The following is a 20,780-nucleotide window of genomic DNA, read 5'->3' as shown; positions in this document are numbered from 1 at the left end:
ACTTTTAACCATCTGCGTAGTTACTATTCCTTGTAACCTTCCCAAATTGCTTTTAAATAAGTTCCTAAGTTGTAGCAAAAAACAAAGAGACAAGATATACTTAAACAATACTGCAGTTTATCAAAAGACATAAGAAATTTCAACTCTTATATGAGTTATAAAAATCAATGTTTGGCTAAGTTTATATTACATTTTTATAATGCAACTGTTTGCATAACTTTAGCAATGCTATTGACAACTATAAGATCAGAATAGATTATTAAAAAAAAAACATTAAAAACATAAAAATACTTAGCCCCATTATTTTACCTGTAGAACATGTTCATTTATGCCTAAAGTTCAGCATTAACTATATGGTCATTCTCCAAGGATAAGATAAAACCATCTAAATTTTCACATCTTTTATTTGTGAAAATGTCCTTAATTTGTTGATGTAGCTAACAAATTTCAATTCGGATTGCTATGCAAAATAACAGAACATAATCTGCTTTGCATTGAACTTCATAGTTCAACTGCATACAGGCAACATGCTATATCTGAAAAAATTACTAACCAAACTACAGGTATTAAATACTGAAAAAGTTAACAGTTTATTATAATTTATTTTATTTAACAATCTAGGAAGTTCGCAGCCATCAGGAGTTCCAAAGCAATTTCAGGTGCAATTGGGAATTCAGGAATCTCAGTGGAGCTGTTAGTGTAGCGAACCTTGTAGGTAAAATACATGCATACTTTTGATAGCACATGGGATGGGATCTCTCTGAAATTGACCTCATTGGTTTCGTTTTCAGCAAACTGACCTGAAAAACAAAGAATGTATATGTTACAACCTGAAGCATCTCTGCCCACCAAATTCACATGTTGAAATGTCACTCCTAGTACCCTAGAATGTAACTTTCTTTGGAGACAAGTTCTTCTATGAGATAATCAGGCTAAAGTGAAATCATTAGGTGGCCACTCCAACATGAAGAGTGTTCTTATCAGGACACAAAGATCATGTGAAGTCAAGCAGAAAGATGGCCATCTACAGACCAGAAGAAAGGCCTCAAAGAAATCAAACTGCAAAAGGCTTAATCTTCAACTTCCACCCTTCACAATTCTGAGAAAATAAAGTACCGTTGTTTAAGTCATTCAATCTATAGTATTTTGTTATGGTAACACTAGCAAATAAATGTTAAAATAACTAGCATCAAACACATATCTAAATCAGATTTTTCTTTAAATTTCAATTAATTTATTTTGATTTGATCGCTTCTTGGCCTTTTGGCTAAGATCAAGTGTCAATTAATTTATTTTGATTTGAAAACCAAAGGACAGCAATCTCCCATCTGCTGATTTACTTCCCTGGTGCCTGTAACATTTGGGACTGGGCTACAACACAAGCGAAGACCCAGGATTCAGTCTACCACACAGATGGTAGGGACTCCAGCTGAATCATCACCTACTACCTGCTGAGGTACACATCAGCACATCAGCATGTACTACATTCAGTTATGACTTAGTATAGTCACAGTATTGTACAGTTACCATTTTTATCCAAACCATTTTTATTACCCTGACCTGAAATAAAATCCTGTACCCATTTTCTCTATCCCCTAGACCTTTGGTAACCAATCTGCCTTAAGAGCCACTAGGATACTAACAAGCAAACAAGATGGACAATAACAAACATTGGACAGAATATATAACAAAAGAACCCTAATACTGTTAGTAGGAATATAAAATGATGTGGTTGTTGTGTTAGCAGTTTGGTGTTTTCTCCACACTTAGGCACCAAATTAGCATATAAACAAGTGATTCCACTCCTAAGTACACACCAAAAAACTGAAAACACATCTTGATACCTTTCAGGTGCTGGGGGTTGAGAATGAATAGTGACAGGTTGATGTGAAGTAGGGTTACCTTCTGAGGTGATAAACACTTTGGAACTGATGGTGGTGATACTTACCCACTTAAACAGTTAATCCTGTATTATGTGAAATTCACTTCAGAAAGAAAGTTAAGAAACAGAAATTTGATAAGTGGCAACTTCTTATTAAGCTAAAAGTACAAATGCCAGTTTGAAGTTAAGAAGTTAGCTATGAGAAATAATGGAGGGGAAACGAGCCTTCCTATTACAAAACAATCAAACCAATCTCATCAACACTTATAGGGTAGGGTGGGCATTGCAGCACAGTACATCAAGCTGCTGCATCCGATACTGGAGTGCAAGTTTAAGTCCTGGCTACTCTGCTTCTGACCCAGCTTCCTGCTAACATGAACGCGGAAACAATGGATGATGGTCCAAGTACGTGAACGCTTCCACGCCACCTAAGAGACTTGCACAGAGTTCCCGGATACTGCTTCATCCTGGTCCAGCCATGGCTGTTGTAGTTATTTAGGGAGTGAACCAAAAGACACAAGATCTCTCTTTCTGCCTTTCAAATAAATAAATCTTAAAACAAACAAGCTTATAGGGTAAATAACTGGAACAAAGCAGTAGAAACCAAGTTTTAGCAATGTATAATACCTATACCTATGCAGTAACAGTTACTTTCTCTTCACAATGCACTGTCATTTAATTCAACTTAAAAACACATTCATCAAACTTTTACACTTACCTGGGCCACTCAACATGGCTTTAATTGTTCCTGATGTTAGTGCATGTTCTCTTTTTACAATAAATTCATGACCATCAGAGGATATTAATTTGACATACATGGCATCAGGGCCTTCACAGCCACCATAAGTTTTCTCTTCTCCATCTAAGGTACAATGAATAGTAAAATGATTTTGAGTCACACGACTTAAAACAGTCTCACCAAGGGGATTGTTTGAGGAACTAAAAGACCAAAAACATTTCTGAAGGGTAACAGTCACCAAACCGTTAAAATGTTAACTAATTTTGTTACGCTGCAAATATATTTCAAGGCAATATAACCTCTGGAAATAAGAATGCTACTTTGGATAAAAATGGACCTCCACTGTACAATGAGATATTAACAAATTTTTTGTGATCAAAGTAGCACATTTCAACCTGAAGTAAAACTTTTAAAGATTTATTTTTATTGGAAAGCCAGATATAGAGAGGAGGAGAGACATAAAGGAAGATTTTCCGTCTGTTCACTCAATCCCCAAGTGGCTGCCACTGGCCGGAGCTGCACTGATCCAAAGCTAGGAGCCCAGAACCGCTTCTGGGTCTCCCACATGTTTGCAGGGTTCCAAGGCTTTGGGCTGTCCTCAACTGCTTTCCCAGGCCACATGCAGAGAGCTGGATGGGAAGCGGGGCAGCAGGGATTAGAACCAGCGCCCATATAGGATCCTGGTGTGTAAGCTGAACATTTTAGTTGCCAGGCCATCGTAGTGCAACTTTATCACTTGAAATACTTTTAGACATGTAAGTGATTTTGATTTTTATTTCTGCTATGTCAATGCAGCTTATTTGGACAAGTCCAAAACTCCATAACTTAAGGCTTTTTTTTACTCATCATTTTTCTATTAACCCATAATGACTATACTATTATTTACTGCCCCATTGAAGCTACTGCATGACTGAATAGAGGAAATTTTGATGTTTAAATATTAAAAAGAGGGGGCTGGGCTGCCAGAAACCTCAGGATGTGGCCTGGTGCCAGGATGTTGGGGTGAGCAGTCGCAGGCATGCTGCGCCCCAAGGCTTTGATCCAGGTGCTCAGCTAAGCCAACACTGGAGGCATCCAGAGCACCCTGCTACTGAATAATGAGGAATCGCTGCTGGCCTATTTAGGATATGGAGACACAAATGTCAGGGTCACAGCAGCCACTGTCAGTAACATCTGGGCCGCCTATGACCAGAATAGGAAGCAGGCATTTAATGAAGACAACCTTAAGCTCATCCTCATGGACTGCATGAAGGGCCATGTAACCATCACCCGCGTGGCCAGCCTTCTGCTGTGTATGTATGTATGTCAAGGGGACTGTGGGTTTCGGAATGCTCAAGGCCAAGGCCCAGTACCTGGAGGAGCCCCTCACCCAAGTTGCTGCATCATAGTGGACACCATTGGTTGGAACCCAAAAGAGAGAAGAACATTGTGCATTGTGGAGGACAAGACTGGGGGGGGGAAGCCCAGGACGTTTTTTTGTGGCTGGGGCGGGGGGAGGGGAGGGCAGAGATTGTTTAATAATAAACTTAAATAATAAAAACAAGAGTGAGGAGAGACTGTATAGATGTTATTTTGGAAACAAGTCTAGTCTACCCCAGCTGTATTCACAGGAGTCATGACGCTCAACACAAAATTTTTGGAGGGTGAGGAGGGGTAGTTACATGGTTGTATTATCTCCTTAAGATTTTTTTCTTGCAGGGCCCGGCGGCATGGCCCAGCGGCTAAAGTCCTTGTCTTGCATGCGCTGGGATCTTATATGGGTGCTGGTTCTAATCCTGGTGGCCCCGCTTCCCATCCAGCTCTCTGCTTGTGGCCTGGGAAAGCAGTCAACAATGGCCCAAAGCCTTGGGACCCCTGTACCTGTCTGGGAGAACCAGAAGAGTTCCAAGCTCCTGGCTTCAGATCCTCACAGTTCTGGCTGTTGCAGCAGCTTGGGGAGTGAAACATTGAAAAGATCTTCCTCTCTGTCTGTCCTCCTCTCCCTTTATATCTGACTTTGCAATAAAAATAAAGTAAATCTTAAAAAAAAGATTTCTTTCTCACATATACACTTGACAGTTTTATTACTATAACAGAATTTTAACTTTGTTGGTCATTAACATAGAGAAAAGCATCTTAAAAATCACTCTAAAACTTTGCAAAGGAGAAAACAAAGCTTCATTGCCATTAAGCCAAAAACATTCATCTACTCTTCTGTAAATAACTGATCCAAAAATCTCCAAAACTAAGATTAAAACAAAAACCAACCATGACCACCCAAAATTAACTTGAATTTAATCACAAAGAAACAACTAGATATACTGAAGGTTAGGAATGTTTTTAATAAAAACTTTCCTGGTCTGTTATAAAACCAAAAACACAAAACCACATAAGGTAAGGGACGTGTCTGCTGCCACTTGGGATGCCCTTATCCCACACCCAAGTGCTAGTTCTGGTCCTGGCTCCGTTGCACTTCTGATCCAGCTTCCTGCTCATGCAGCTGGGAGGCAGCTACGATGGTTCAAGTGCTTGAGCGCTTGCCACCATCTGATGGCTGTTTCTGGCTCCAAGCTTTGGCATCTGCCTACCCCTGGTTGTTATGGGCATTTTGGCAAGTGAGCCAGTGGATGGGAAATCTCTTTCTCTGCCACCGCCACTCTGCCTTTCAAATAAAAATAAATCAATCTTAAACAAGTAGCCCTGACACTGGAAATGACTTGATTTGCAACCAGAAACCAGGAGCTTCTTCTGGCTCCCTCCACGGGTACAGAGGGGGACAATCCTCGGCTCCTTTCCCAGGCCAAATGGAGGCAGTTGCATGGATGGGAAGCCAAGCAGCCAGGCCATGAATCAGTGCCCATAGGGGATGCCAGTGCTACAAGGCTAAAGATTGGCCAGTTGAGCACTGTGCTGGCCCCAAAAGGTAACTATTAAAGGAGACTGAAAAGTCAGTTTTATGCAGTAAGTAATCCTTGATTGGATTCTGGATTTAAAAACAAAACAAAATTGCTATAATGTAAACTGCTTGTGTTTTCTGGGAGTATTTCAGATTTCTTAAGTTATATTTCCTAGAAACTGCAAACTTGATAGGCAAATAGTATATATCGACATAAACTAATTTTAGTGTACTCTGATAATCTTTTTATTTTGAAGACCAATATTTGAGAAGAAAACCAACTTCTACTCACCAAAACACAAAATTACCTTTATCTAACTTACCCATTATGTTCTTATGAAATTCTACTTTGCTTCCACAGGAACTTCAGTAGTTTCCTGAAAATATAATAGCACCATTATAATGTTGCAATACAACAGTATTCAACCATTTTTAAAAAAGATTTATTTTGATTGCAAAGTCAGATATGCAGAGAGGAGAGACAGAGAGAAAAATCTTATATCTGCTGATTCACTCCACAAGTGGCCACAATAGCCAGACCTGATCCAAAGCCAGGAGCCTCTTCCAGGTCTCCCATGCAGTTGCAGGGTCCCAAGGCTTTGGACTATCCTCGACTGCTTTCCCAGGCCTCAAGCAGGTAGCTAGGTAGGAAAGTGAGGTTGCAAGGTTTAGAACTGGTGCCCATGTGGGATCCTGGCACATTCAAGGTAAGGATTTTAGCTCCTAGGCCACCCAAGAACTTAGGAATCGCTGCTGGCCTATTCAGGATATGGAGACACAGACGTCAGGGTCACTGTGGCCACCGTCAGTAACATCTGGGCCGCCTACGACCAGAATAGGAACCAGGCATTTAATGAAGACAACCTTAAGCTCATCCTCATGGACTGCATGAAGGGCCGTGTAGCCATCACCCGCGTGGCCATGCAATGCTGGGGTAGCAAGCAAGCAATCATTTGCCCACTGGATGACAACTGCAGTGTTCCTCATGAACTTTTTCAAGACCCCGTATACATCCTCGGTACTACTGGAGTCTATGGCACAGACTACATTCCATATTGTTTCGTGTACTTGGGTTTGAGTTGCAGCTCATTCTCAATTCCAGCTCCCTGTTAACACACACCCTCACCAGAAGACACAGTGACAACTCAAGTGCCTGGGTCCCCGCCACTCAGGTGGTGACCTGCACTGAGTTTCTGGCTCCCAGCTCAGCATGAGAGAGAAGCAGGGGATGGGACTGCTTATGTCACTCCTTAGAAACAAAACCAAAACAAAGCTTAAAGATTTTTACTTCTTCGGGGCTGGCGGCATGGCGTAGCGGCTAAAGTCCTCACCTTGAATGCACCGAGATCCCATATGAGCACCGGTTCTAATCCTGGCAGCTCCACTTCCCTTCCAGCTCCCTGCTTGTGGCCTGGGAAAGCAGTCAAGGATGGCCCAAAGCCTTGGGACCCTGCACCTGTGTGGGAGACCTGGAGGAAGTTCCTGGCTCCTGGCTTCGGATCCGCATAGCATCGGCCATTGCGCTCATTTGGGGAGTGAACCATCGGATGGAAGATCTTCCTCTCTGTCTCTCCTCCTCTCTGTATATCTGACTTTCCAATAAATAAATAAATCTTTAAAAAAAAAAAAAGGATTTTTACTTCCTCGCTATGCAAGTGTTTACTGTTCCAATACAGCAAAACTTCACACTTCTATGAACTAACAACTAAAGTGTACCCAAAATGTTCTTGATAGTTGAGGTTTCTGAATGAGAGAAAGGCTATTTTAAAATCAGAAAATAACAAAGAACCATTTAAAATGCATTGGGATGGTGATGTGGACATGGACAGAAAGTCAGTCCAGTGGCTAGGCTGCCCATGCTCCACACTGAAGTGCTTGGGCTTCTGTTTGGCTTTTGTTCCGGACTCAGCTGCCTGCTGTGAAGACCAGGGAAGCACTTCAATAGCTGGATTCCCGACACCTATGTGCAAGTTGTGGCTTGAGATGCTGGTTTCAGGCACTTGCAGAGTGAACCACAGAATGGAAGCTCATTCTGCCTCCTGCCTCCTGCCCTACCCTTGGAAAGTGGCAGGATAAAAAGTACATAAAATGCTCACACATATCATACTGACCAATGAAAACCTGCTAAAGTGAGATATTTATAAGGTATTCGTCTTTTACTCTCCAGATAGTTAAAACTAATAAAAGAACTTAGGACAGAGGACTTTGGGTACTTTTAATAAACATGACTTTCACAGACAGAGGGGGACTGGAGGTTGAGTTCAACTTTCTAACACGCGATTCCATCTAGTATGTGTGATTAATGAAAATCCAATAAAACCCTTGGACACTGAAGTTCAGGTGAACTTTCAGGGTTAACAATTTTCTATTTACACTGCTACAGATCAGTGTGCGGGGAGGTAGGTATGCCTTCACTCAGCACAGTGAGGACACAGGAAGTATTATATCCTGTATTTATTACTTAATAATGGTAGACACTAAGCAAATATTTGCTTCAATGAATGATAATATGATGCAGCAAGGACATAAAGTAGATTCCACTAGAATGCAAAGTGCCCTGTACTAAGAGAAGTATGCACATCTATGCCAACTATGATTTTATTTTCATACTTTCTGCATACAGACTATCAACATTCTGAAATATAGAAATGAAAAGTTTAAAAAATGTGTTTTTATATTCTTTAAAAAAATACTTATTATTTATTGGAAAGTCTTATTTTAGAGAGAGGAAAAAGAAAGAGGAAGATCTTCCATGTGCTGGTTCACTCCCCGAATGGCTGCAATGGCCAGATCTGAGCCAATCTGAAGCCAGGAGTTTCTTCCAGGTCTCCCACACAGGTACAATGGCCCACACCTTGTGCTTTCCTCCTCTGCCCTCCCAAGCCACAAACAGGGAGCTGGAAGGGAAGTGGAGCAAACCGGACAAAAACCGGTACCCATTTGGGATCCTGGAGTATGCCAGGTGAGGACTTAAGCCATTAGGCTACTGTGCCAGGCCCAAAAATGTGCATTTTTGAGAAATCTTAAATTTGTAAAAGAAAAGGTTTTATATTAATAAAATATTTTCATGACATATTATATCATATCTTAAAAAGATCTAATTCATATTAATGTGTTCTCCCCTGCTTAAAAAATATTTCTTTTTTTAGGAAGTAGATTTACAGAGAGGAGAGATGGAGAGAAAAATGTCCCATCAACTGGTTCACTCCAGAGATAGCTACAGTGATTGGAGATGAACCGATCTGAAGCCAGGAGCCAAGAGCTTCCTCCAGGTCTCCCACATGAGTGTAGGGTTTCAAGGTTCTGAACCATTCTCTACTGTTTTTCCCAGACAAGCAGGAAGCTGGATGGGAAATAAGAGCAGCCGGGACACAAAAGCTGGCGTCCAATTGGATGCCAGCGCTTGTAGGTAGAGGATTAGCCAGCTGAGCCATCATGCAGTCCATAACCCATGTCATTAAAATAACATAACTCAATCATTGTGTTCCTCTAAAAAAAAAATTCTTGACTAACATTTAAAGCCTAGCCTTCAAGGAAGGATTCAGAAAACAACCCACAGGCAGGTGCTGCGGCACACAGAAGCTGCTGGCTGGGATGTCTGCATCCTCTAGCAGAGTGTTGGTATGAATCATGGCTTTGCCGTGGGAGGGAGCAGATGGCGTCCCAGGCGCTTGGTGAGGCTGCCAGCCACATGAGAGACCCAGGGGGAGCTCCTGCCTCCTAACGGCATGGCCTTCCTAGGCCATCTCAGGTATCTGGGCACTGAACTAGAGGACAGAACCTCTAACCCTCTCTGCCTTGGCCTAGTAATAACTCTGTTTTCCAAATAAATAAACCAAATCAAATTAGTAACATTCTAGAACAGAAAAGCAATTTGAGACAATCTATCTAATGCCTCAGCTTGAAAGGAAAAAAGAAAAAGATATTAGTAACAGATCATGAGCATATTAATAGGCTGGGCCTGCACCAGCATTATGGTGCTGTATCTGAGCAGTGCTCTGAATCATGGGAATCATCTCTTATGAATTAAAGATTTCTTATATATATATTTTTTTGCATTTTCACTGATCACTGTATAATTCTGGTAGCTGGAATGGAGAATGGCTGACAGTGTAAAATTACAGTTGTATAGCTGTGCATACTTCTTCAGCCACTATGCTTCTCATGGAGCTTCCTGTAAATGTGACTGGGAAAGCAACAGAGTATGGCTTACATCATTGGGCTCCTTACATCTGTGTGGGAATACCAGGATGGAGTTCTGACCATTTGGGGAGTGAACAATGGATGGAAAATCTTTCTTTGATCGTAGCTCTGCCTTAAAGGAAAATATGCGGAATGATCTGTTATGCTTAGTGAGACAGTAGAAGAGATATCAAATCTTTCTAGTCTAGAACAGTTGCTAAACCATGAAAAGAGATACATAATGTACCAATTTCTCCTTTCTATTTTTTTTTTAAAAATTTATTTATTTTTATTGGAGAGGCTGGTATACTGAGGGGAGACAAGAGAGGAACTTCTTCCAACCGATGATTCGCACCCCAAGGGTTGTAACAGCTACAGCTGAGCCAATCTGAAGCCAGGAGCTTCTTCCAGGTCTTCCACAGTGGTGCAGGGTCCCAAAGATTGGGTTGTCCTCGTCTGCTTTCCCAGGTCACAGGATGGGAAGCAGGGATGTCGGGATTAGAACCGGTGCTCATATAGGATCCCAGTGCGTTCAAGGCAAGGACTTTAACAACTACGCTATCACGCTGGGCCACCGGGCCATCTTTTGCTCTTTCCCCAAACACATTGTTGGGGAAACAGACTGGAAAGGGAGTAGTGGGTTTCCAAATGGGATGCTGGCATTAAAGGCGGCAGCTTTACCAGCTATGCCGTGACACTTTCTAATCATTCTGTTAAAAATAAAAAAGGCAAAAATGTTAGAAAAGACTAAAGTATATGAGTTTGAAGTGCCAGCTTTTCTATGTGGAAAATCTCCAAAATAAGTCAGCTAGGATATTGTTAACCAGTAGAAGTTAAATAACCATGCAAACTCAGACTTCTGAGAAGCCCTATGGGTAACAGGTTGACTAAAGTTAATATAATAAGTGAAGCTGACCATCTACACAACAGGAGCAGAGTGGAACAGGGAAACACCAGCAGCACTAATAGAGAAAGAGTAAAATCAACAATCAACATTGAGAGTTAAAATTTTGGGGACAGCGCCGTGGTCCAGCAGAGAAAGTCCTCGCCTTGAACATGCCAGGATCCCATATGGGCAACGGTTCTAATCCCAGCAGCCCCACTTCCCATCCAGCTCCCTGACTGTGGCCTGGGAAAGCAGTTGAGGACAGCCCAAAGCCTTGGGACCCTGCACCTGTGTGGGAGACATGTAAGAGCTCATGGCTCCCAGCTTCGGATCGGCACAGCATGGGCCGCTGCGGTCACTTGGCGAGTGAATCATTGGACAGAAGATCTTCCTGTCTCTCCTCCTCTGTATATCTGACTTTGCAATAAAAGTAAAATAAATCTTAAGAAAAAAAAAAGTTAAATTTTTTGGGAAGCACTGTGGTATAGTAGGTAAACCTGCCACCTGAAACAGATACTCTGTATGGACACCAGTGCTCAGGCCTGGGAAGAAAGAGCATCATAAGATGGCCCAAACACCTGGTCTGTCACCCTGGCTGTAGACCTGGATTAAGCTCCTGGCTCCTGCCTTTGGCCTGGCCTACTGCTAGCTGTTGCAGCCAATTTGGACATATGTCTCTTTGTCACCGTGATTTTTAAATAAAAAAGTAAATCTCAAAAACAAATAAAGCTGAAATTTTCTTTTTTTAAAAAAAAGATTTATTTATTTTTATTGGAAGGGCTGATATACAGAGAGGAGGAGAGACAGAGTGGAAGATCTTCCGTCTGATGGTTCACTCCCCAAGCAGCTGCAACAGCTGGAGCTGAGCCAATCCAAAGCCAGGAGCCCTTTCAGGTCTCCCACACAGGTGCAGGGTTCCAAAGCTTTTGGCCGTCCTCGACTGCTTTCCCAGGCCACAGGCAGGGAGCTGAATAGGAAGTGGGGCTGCCGGAATTAGAATTGGTACCCATATGGGATCCTGATGCATTCAAGGTAAGCACTTTAGCTACTATGCTATCGCACTGGGCCCAAAATTTCCTACTTTTAATAAGCTTTTAAAAACATCTGAAGGGCCCGGTGCGGTGGCGCAAGTGGTTAAGGTCCTCGCCTTGCACGCCCGGGATCCCATATGGGCGCCGGTTCTAATCCCGGCAGCCCTGCTTCCCATCCAGCTCCCTGTCTGTGGCCCGAGAAAGCAGTCGAGGATGGCCCAAAGCTTTGGGACCCTGCACCCGCGTGGGAGACCTGGAAGAGGCTCCTGGCTTCGGATCGGCATAGTATCGGCCGTTGCGCTCACTTGGGGAGTGAATCATCGGACGGAAGCTCTTCCTCTCTGTCTCTCCTCTCTGTATATCCGCCTTTCCAATAAAAACATAAAAAAAAAAATTTGAAAACTGACCCATTAATTATCTAATAAACTTAAGGAGACAAAAATCCCAGTTGGAATATGTAAGTGTCTAGTACATGACCAAATGAGTTCAGGAAGTACGACTTAAGAAGGTAAGTCAGTGGCCAAGAAGAGCAGTGGTTAGAGCCCAGGCAGGGCCCAGAGTGAGACTCAGTGAGAAAATCGTCACTCTATGTGCACCAGGATCACAGAGGAGCAGTGGTTCCTACCCAGCTGCTCCATTTCCCTTCCAGCTCCCTGCTTGTGTCCTGGGAAAGCAGTCGAGGACGGCCCAAAGCCTTGGGACCTGAATCCACGTGGGAGACCCAGAAAAAGCTCCTGGCTACTGGCTTCGGATCAGCTCTGGCTATTGTGGCCATTTCGGGAGCGAGGGAGCAAATCAGCAAATATAAGATTTTTCTGACTCTCCTGCTCTCTGTAAATCTGACTTTGCAATACAAATAAATAAATCTTAGGAAAAAAATTGAGTTGTAGGCAGAAGAGTGAGCTCTCACAATGGTCTGAATTCACTGCCAAGGGTAGCACAGAGCTGCTGGTGGGGGTTAAGGTGCCGCCTGGGACTCGGGCACTCCCAAGCAGTGTCTAGCTTTGACTTGGGGGTCTGTTCCTGATCCTAGCTTACCATGGACACACAACAGCAGGTGACGAATCAAGTGCTCACTAACTGCCCCTGTATGGGAGACTAGGATTGAGTCTGGGACCTCTGGTTTTGGCCTAGTCCGATTCCAGCCACTGTGGGCATTTGGATAGTGAAGCAGAGGGTAGTAAATGTCAGTCTTCAATACAAATTATAGAAACTTAAAATCAGTACATAGACACACACTACTACCATTTTTAAAAAAGGGAGCCAACAGGGGGCAGAAGATGGAACAACCAGACCTCAGACTGCAAGTGGTAAACAGCTGTGTGCAAGAGAAGCTGCGTCTGCTTTCTCCCTACATTCTGTTGACAAGTCACTGTAAAATCCTTCTCTTTTCATGTTTCTATTGTTTTCTTGTAAGTCATTTGGCAATGGGGAGCATGCTTTCCTTAACCACATAAACAGAATCAATTTCTTCATAATCAACTTTTTATTTTAGAGGATTCTTTGTTTTAAATACTTTTTCTTTCTTTAATGTAGGCGAGGGCCCATTGCAACAGCTCAATGGCTAAATCCTCACCTTTCACAAACAGGGATCTCATATGGGCACTGGTTCTAATCCTGGCTGTCCCACTTCCCATCCAGCTCCCTGCTTGTGGCCTGGAAAAGCAGTAGAGGATGGCCCAAACCCTTGGGACCCTGCACCTGTGTGGGAGACCTGGAAGAGGCTCCGGGATCCTGGCTTCTGATCAGCTCAGCTCTGGCTATTGCGGCTGCTTGGGGAATGAATCATCGGACAGAAGATCTTCCTCTCTGTCTCTCTGTTTATCAACCTTTTCAATAAAAATATATAAAATATTTAAAAAAGCTTCTTAACCAATTTATCTGCCACATACATATTTAGATAATCATCATCCTGATATTGTTAACAAGATTATGTTAGTCAATGGCACAAAACTGTTACCTACTTTACTTTGTTGGAATTTGTTAATTTAGTATTATTACACAATCACAAAAACTGTTCCTGTAGAAAACATTTACTGAAATGCATTGGAATATTTGGAGATATATATTAAATGGAGGGAATGAATGAGACAGTGATAGGGACTGGTGCAGTGGCTCAACATCCCGTATAAGCAGTGGTTTGTGTCCCAGCTGCTCTGCTTCCAATCCAGCTCTCTGCTGATGGCCTGGGAAAGGGTCCTTGGGACCCTGCAGTGCATGGATCTCTGGGTTCCCAGATTCAGATCAGCTCAGCTCTGGTTGTTGCAGCCATTTAGGGCAGTGAACCAGTGGGATAGCTCTCTTATCTTTCCTCCTCTAAGTAAAATATCTTTCAAAAAAAAAAAAAAAAAAAAAAACTTAATTGTGTCTGGCATGGTGGCCTAGCACATGAAGCCCTCGCCCTGAATGCACTGGGATCCCATATGGGCGCCGGTTCTGATCCCGGTGGCCATATTTTCCATCCAGCTTTCTGCTTGTAGCCTGGGAAAGCAGTAGAGGACGGCCAAAAGCTTTGGGACCCTGCACCTGCGTGGGAGACCTGGAGGAAGCTCCTGTATCCCGGCTTCAGATCAGCGCAGCTCCAGCCATTGCGGCTGCTTGGGGAGTGAATCATCGGATGGAAGATTTTCCTCTCTGTCTCTTCTCCTCTCTGTATGTCTGACTTTGTCATACAAGTGACTAAATTAAATCTTTTAAAAAAATTAATCCTAAAAACAACAACCACTGGGCCCGGCGCAATGGTGCAGTGGTTAAGGTCCTCGCCTTGCACGCCCAGGATCCCATATGGGCGCCGGTTCTATCCCGGCAGCCCTGCTTCCCTTCCAGCTCCCTGCCTGTGGCCCGGGAAAGCAGTCGAGGACGGCCCAAAGCTTTAGGACCCTGCACCCGTGTGGGAGACCCGGAAGAGGCTCCTGGCTTTAGCTCGGCATAGCATCGGCCATTGTGGTCACTTGGGGAGTGACTCATCGGACAGAGGATTTTCCTCTCTGTCTCTCCTCTCTGTATACCCACCTTTCCAATAAAAATAAAATAAATCTTTAAAAAAAATAAATAAAAAAATAAAACAACAACAACCATTGATGCTATTTCATCTTTCACAATAGAATCTAGTTAGGATAAATTTGAACTTCTAAAGCCCTTTTCAAACTTTCAGGGCACAGTAATATTTTATGAAAATAGATGGTTAAAACATCAGTCACATAGTTATGCATATACTGCATAAATTGTTAATGTACAAAAATCTATGAAATATATATTCTTGTGTCAGATTTCTGGAATTAATTCAGATATCTGAAAACGTCTGTCTGGATTTCAGAAAAAGTTCTGTCCTCATCAGCAGTCGGGTCAAGGAGAGAAGTTCCTTGATTTTACTAAGATCCTATTTGGCCATTTAAAGTAAAAGGACTGATCTCAATTTTCTTTCTGTAAGTTATCTCAAAGGCAGAGCAAGAACAATGTGTTTTGTATCCATTGGTTTACTCCCTAAATGTTCACCAGTAGCCTGGACTTGGCCAGGCTGAAGCTTGGGGCTAAGAACCACACAGAACCCAAGCACTCCTGCCATCTTCGTGCTACCTCCCATGTTTCCACCAGCAGAAACTGGATATGAATCATAGTAGCCAAATGGGCATTCAAATGTGATGTGGGGTACCAAGTGGTGGCTTAACCTACTGTGCCACAAAATAAACCCATGATGACCTCAATTTTCAATGTTTCTGATGGCTAGCAACAATCAATAGCAAGAGCTTACTGACTGTTATTCCTAATGGCAAACTTTTACTACTAAAAAATAACTCTTCTAGTAAAAGTAAGCATTTCATCAGCAGAGCTTTGGTTTCTAGTAACAAACCCTCAAAGAAGTCAATTCTATGATCTATTGCAATGAATTGTGGAGCTTAAGGAATTCTGATTAGAAGAAATTGGAAACTTAAGAACTCTTATTTCACACTGCCCACACTAACCACCCAGGAATATTAAAAGGGGTGGTACAGATCACAGCAATCGCAGCAGGGTGCATTTTGGCGAGAATAATGGTTCCAATATCAAGGTGTTGGCGGTAGCAATTGTTTTGGATCAACTTACACACAGAAAACAAGTAACCTGATTACTGATTCCTTAGAGTGGAAAAGTAAGTAAGTCAAAGTATATGACTAGGAAGGGAAAGTCTCTTTACATAGCTGCACAATTATCTATCCAAGAAGCAAAGACTCCACTATTACCTCATACAATATGCAAAAACCAACTTCAGAAAAACCTAATTAAATTTCAAGAGTAAAATAATAAAACTACTTGCAGAAAACAGAGTACTTCATGACAACAGCGAAAGGTTTCTCAGGAAAAATACAGACAGCACAAAATGTGAAGAAGAAATAAATAAATCAATTACTTCCATCAACGTGAAAAACTGGTGCTCATCAAAGCATAGCACACAGGGCATGGTTTGGCGTCAGCAGTTCTAGCTGCTCCACTTCTGACTGAGCTCCCTGCTAATCTCCTGGGAAAAGCAGAAGATGGTCCAAGTACTTGGGGCCTTGTGGCCCATGTGGGAGATCTGGAAGAAATTCCTGGCTCTGGCCTAGTCCAACCCTGTCCATTGTAGCCATCTAGGAAGTGAACCAGCAGACAAAAGATCTCTGTCTCTCCTATCTAAAACTCTGTTTCAAAGAAAAAAATGTTGAAAAACTTATGCAGAGACTTAAAAAATCCTTTGCACTGAAATAAACTTTATTAGGGAAAAAAATCTATTTATGGACCCAGCACAAGTAGACTACTGGCTAAAGTCCTCACCTTTTATTTGCAGGGATTCCATGTGGGTACGGGTACATGTCATGGCAAGCTCCACTTCCATCCAGCTCCCTGCTTGTGGCCTAGAAAGCAGTCAAGGACGGCCCAAAGCCTTGGGACCCTGCACCCGTGTGGGAGACCTGGAGGAAGCTCCTGGCTCCTGGCTTCACTTCAGTTCAGCCCCAGCCTTTGTGGCCACTTGGGGAGTGAACCAATGGATGGAAGACCTTTTTCTCTGTCTCTCCCCTTCTCTGCAAATCTGACCTTCCACTAAATATATAAAAGAAAAAAAAATATGTAAAATATTGACAAGAAATTTGAAGCTGAAGATAACCACCAGAACTAATCCCTTAGCTTCTAAAAACAGACAGAAGTGCAACCACCAGCATGTGCATAAACTGATTGGGGTGACGAACTGTGCCGGACCATGCCAGACCCTGTATTGGCAAGAACATACAAGGTCAGGTCTGGGATCGTCTCAGACTAAGTTTCTTTGGGGATTTTCTCAGCTGAACCACTGGACTCAGAACCCCCAAATGGAGAGAATTGCAGGTTCCATGTTCTGACCATGGAGTCCATCTGTCAGAGCTGGGCCTCCTCAGTGGCCCAGATGGAGCAGTGGACAGCATACCCAGGTGCACATGGAGGATATGGCAGTTCATTGGAGCCTGCAGAGGAGACCCGGGACCACAACAGAAGATGGAGGACAGAACAAACCAATCAACTACTCCAGCCAAATGCTGGCAGTGAAAATCTGAGCAAGTGGAAACACTAAGGTAGACTAAGTCAGCCAGTGGATTATGGAGAAATTTCGTCGTGCCTGGAGATTTGCAGTAATTCAGAACTGCTGAACTAATAAAGCCTCTTGAGCAATGCCCTCACAGCATGCCCCACATTGAAGACCAAGGGGTGATTGGGAGGCTGGGTGTGGCTTCTCCTGTTATCTCCCTCCTCCGTCCAGACAGAAAGGAAAAACAGAGCATGTGGAAATGGTGATCTCACCCATCTTCCTGTAGCCCTTGACCCTTACCATCCTAATCAATTTTGTAAAAATCATTAAAAATAAAATTATCTATATATAAAGAGAGCCCAGCGTGATAGCGTAGTGGCTAAAGTCAGCTAGTATCATTGCCTTAAACACAAAAGGACCCAATATGGGCGCCGGTTCTAATCCTGGCAGCTCCACTTCCCATCCAGCTCCTTGCTTATGGCCTGGGAAAGCAGTTGAGGACAACCGAAGTCCTTGGGACCCTGCACCCACGTGAGAGACCTGGAGGAATTTCCTGGCTTCTGGCTTTGGATCAGCATAGCATCGGCCATTGCGCTTGCTTGGGGAGTGAATCATTGGATGGAAGATCTTCTCTGTCTCTCCTCCACTCTGTATATCTGACTTTCCAATAAAAATAAATAAGTCATAAAGAGAGAAAAGTATTTGAGAGGCAGACAGAGGCAGAAACAGCATCCATATATCCACACTCTCTACTAGCGTACTCCTTCATGTCCAGGCTAGCAAGGACTTGACTGGGGCAAAGCCCGAGCTGGAGCCAGGCAACACCATTCTGCAGCACTGGCCCAACAAATACCAAGTAGTTTGTCCACAAAAATGCTCACAGCAGCTCTAGTGACTGGAAAAGAAACTACCTACATGTCCATCATAAGAGGATTGGATAAGCTATGATATACCTACACAAAAGAATATCAGTCACAATAAAATATTCCATTAACATGAAATTACATAATAAGCAAAACAAACCTACGGAGGCATGGAAGTGGTTGCTTCCGATTGTAGAGGTCATTAAGAAGGAGTGATCAACTTTTTTTTTTTTGTTAAATCTTTTTTTTTAAAGATTTATTTTTTATTAATTTTTTATTGGAAAGGCTGATATACAGAGAGGAGAGACAGAGAGGAAGATCTTCCGTCCGATGATTCACTCCCCAAGTGAGCGCAACGGCCCATGCTATGCCGATCCGAAGCTAGGAGCCTCTTCCGGGCCGCAGGCAGGGAGCTGGAAGGGAAGCGGGGCTGCCGGGATAGAACCGGCGCCCATATGGGATCCCGGGCGTGCAAGGCGAGGACCTTAACCACTTGCACCACCGCGCCGGGCCCGGAGTGATCAACTTTTTGCAGTAACAAAATAGTACAGTCTTCCTAGACAATCAAAACTAAATGTTTCAATGACCATTTTACTGAATATTGTCTGTACTTCAATTTTAAAAAAGATTTATTTGTTTTTATTGGACAGTCAGAGATACAGAGAGAAAGATCTTCTGTCTGTAGATTCACTCCCCAAGTAGCCACACAGCCAGAGTCGCACTGATGCAAAAGGTAGGAGCCTCCTCTGAGTCTCCCGCATGGGTGCAGGGTCCCTTTGGCCATCCTTGACTGCTTTCCCAGGCCACAAGCGGGGAGCTGGGTGGGAAGCAGGGCTGCTGGGACATGAACCAGTGCCCATATAGAATCCAGGTGTATGCAAGATGAGGACTTTAGCCACTAGGCTACAGTGCTGGGCACCCTACACTTCAATTTTTAAAAATAAGGCTAACAGGCCTGGGGCCTGCGGCTAAAGTTCTTGCCTTGAACGCACCAGGATCCCATATGGGCACTGGTTCTAATACTGGCAGCTCCACTTCCTATCCAGCTCCCTGTCTGTGGCCTGGGGAGGCAGTTGAGGACGGCCCAAAGCCTAAGGACCTTTCACCCACGTGGGAGACCCAGAAGATGCTCTGGGATCCTGGCTTCTGATCAGTGCAGCTTTTGCCATTGCGCTGCTTGGGGAATGAATCATTGGACAGAAGATCTTCCTCTCTGTCTCTCCTCCTCTTTGTATATCTGACTTTCCAATTAATAAAATGAATTACTTTTTCTGAATGTTTGGTTTCCTAACTCCAAAAATCTCACCAATGCAATGCGGTTTTGTGATTCACCTTTGAAAAGAGACATAATGATAATAAAATTAATCTCAAATCCTTTGTGTCTGCAGATCCTTCACAGAGGGCTGAGAGTTGGTCGTCCCAAGGAAAGGAACTGCAGGATCAGAGCTCCACACCAGCTGACCTGTGCAGAGCCAGAACAAGCACACTGTTCTGATCTGGATCTCTGGAGGGAGAGTGGTGCAGGCGGTGTAAACATAAGGAGCCAGGTGACACAGCGTGGGGGTATAAAGGGAACAGGGTTATTGGAAACCCACTTACAAGTGCACTTATTCAACAATTTACTGAGGGGCTAGTGTGCCAGAAACAGAGAGATAAAAACTAAAGCGTCTACCCTCCTGGACAACACCAAAGCAATGCCCGAGATGGCAGAAGTGCTATGGGGAGGAACGCAGGAGGGTGAGGTGAAGAGACTAGGAGAGGGAAGCATGTTTCCTACACAAAGAGGTCACTGAGACCCAGACCTGCAGCTCTGCAGGGAGTGAATCACAAACAGGTGGGCCTTGAGGAGGGCGAACAAGGAGACCAGTTTGGTCAGAAGTCAGAGGCAGTGTAGGGAGAGGCCAAAGAGCAGGGCAGTAACGAGCAGGAGCAGGATGGGGAAACACACAGATCTTGGTTACTTAGTGTACTAGCGAACACCAGAGCTGGCACTTCCTTGCTATACCATCCTGGTTCACCTGTCCTACCAAGCCATTCTGTTGCTATTTATCATTCATGAGCGCTATATTTCAGTTCTACTCAAAATATAGTCTTTTTGATTTGTTGTCTGGCTCACTCCCTCAAATGCCTGTGACAGAAAGTACTGGACCCCACTGAAGACGAGTCACAAACTCCATCCAGGTTTCCCGTGAGAGTGGCAGGAACTCCAGTACTTGAGCCATTACCTGCTGGTCCCAGGATACACAGTAGCATGTAGTTGGTGTGAAAGCAGAGAGCAGGGACTCAAACCAGGGAACTAGGCTGGGGATGGCACATCCTGACTGGGGATGAGGCGTCCCAGGCAGCAGCCTAACCTTCTCTTGCTAAAAGCTGAAAAACGGTCTAGAATCCTCCTGTACCCCTGGCCAATTTTTTGCTGGGGGAATTTGTCTCTTTGGGTGAGGTTACTTCCCTGCCCTGTGCCAGGGATCGTTGGCCACATGCTTGGCCTCAAACAACCCAATGCCAAACCGGAGCTCACTTTTTGGGGGTGAAACAGCACATTTGTTCTGTCAGGGACCAGGTGATAAATGCTTATGCTTAGGCAGGCTATAAGGTCCTTGTCACAATTACTCCAGCTCTGAATGGAGTGCAGAAGCAGCCACTGGCATGATATAAACAATTAGTATGGTTATGTTCCAAGAAAACTTTATTTTGGGGAATGGAACTTGGATTTCACGTAATTTTCACTAGTGGTAAAATATTCTTCCTTAAAATTTCTATTTAACCACTAAAAAATGTCTAAACTATTCCTGCCTTATGGCTAG

The 20,780-nt window shown here is 43.5% G+C and overlaps 1 protein-coding gene and 1 pseudogene across 2 annotated transcripts in view; one reads left to right on the top strand and one right to left on the bottom strand.

Moving 5' to 3' along the window:
• Window positions 1-589: 589 nt before the first annotated feature.
• ELOC (elongin C) overlaps window positions 590-20,780 on the bottom strand; it is a 24,056-nt gene continuing 3,865 nt past the window's right edge. For both annotated transcript variants that reach the window (XM_040994282.1, XM_040994273.1), the window contains exons 2-4: window positions 5,820-5,873; window positions 2,601-2,744; window positions 590-800 (exon numbers count right to left, since the gene is read on the bottom strand). In XM_040994282.1, coding sequence (XP_040850216.1) covers window positions 610-800; window positions 2,601-2,744; window positions 5,820-5,823 — 339 coding nt within the window. In that variant the 5' untranslated portion in view covers window positions 5,824-5,873 and the 3' untranslated portion in view covers window positions 590-609. The remainder of the gene's footprint in view (window positions 801-2,600; window positions 2,745-5,819; window positions 5,874-20,780) is intronic.
• LOC121165594 lies at window positions 3,570-4,009 on the top strand (annotated as a pseudogene).

This window comes from Ochotona curzoniae, unplaced genomic scaffold (genome assembly GCF_017591425.1).
Source record: "Ochotona curzoniae isolate NIBS_2020 unplaced genomic scaffold, NIBS_Ocur_1.0 contig_1071, whole genome shotgun sequence".
NCBI lineage: Eukaryota > Metazoa > Chordata > Mammalia > Lagomorpha > Ochotonidae > Ochotona > Ochotona curzoniae.
Note: the sequence above shows the minus strand (reverse complement) of the source record. Positions and strands in the feature narration are given on the sequence as shown.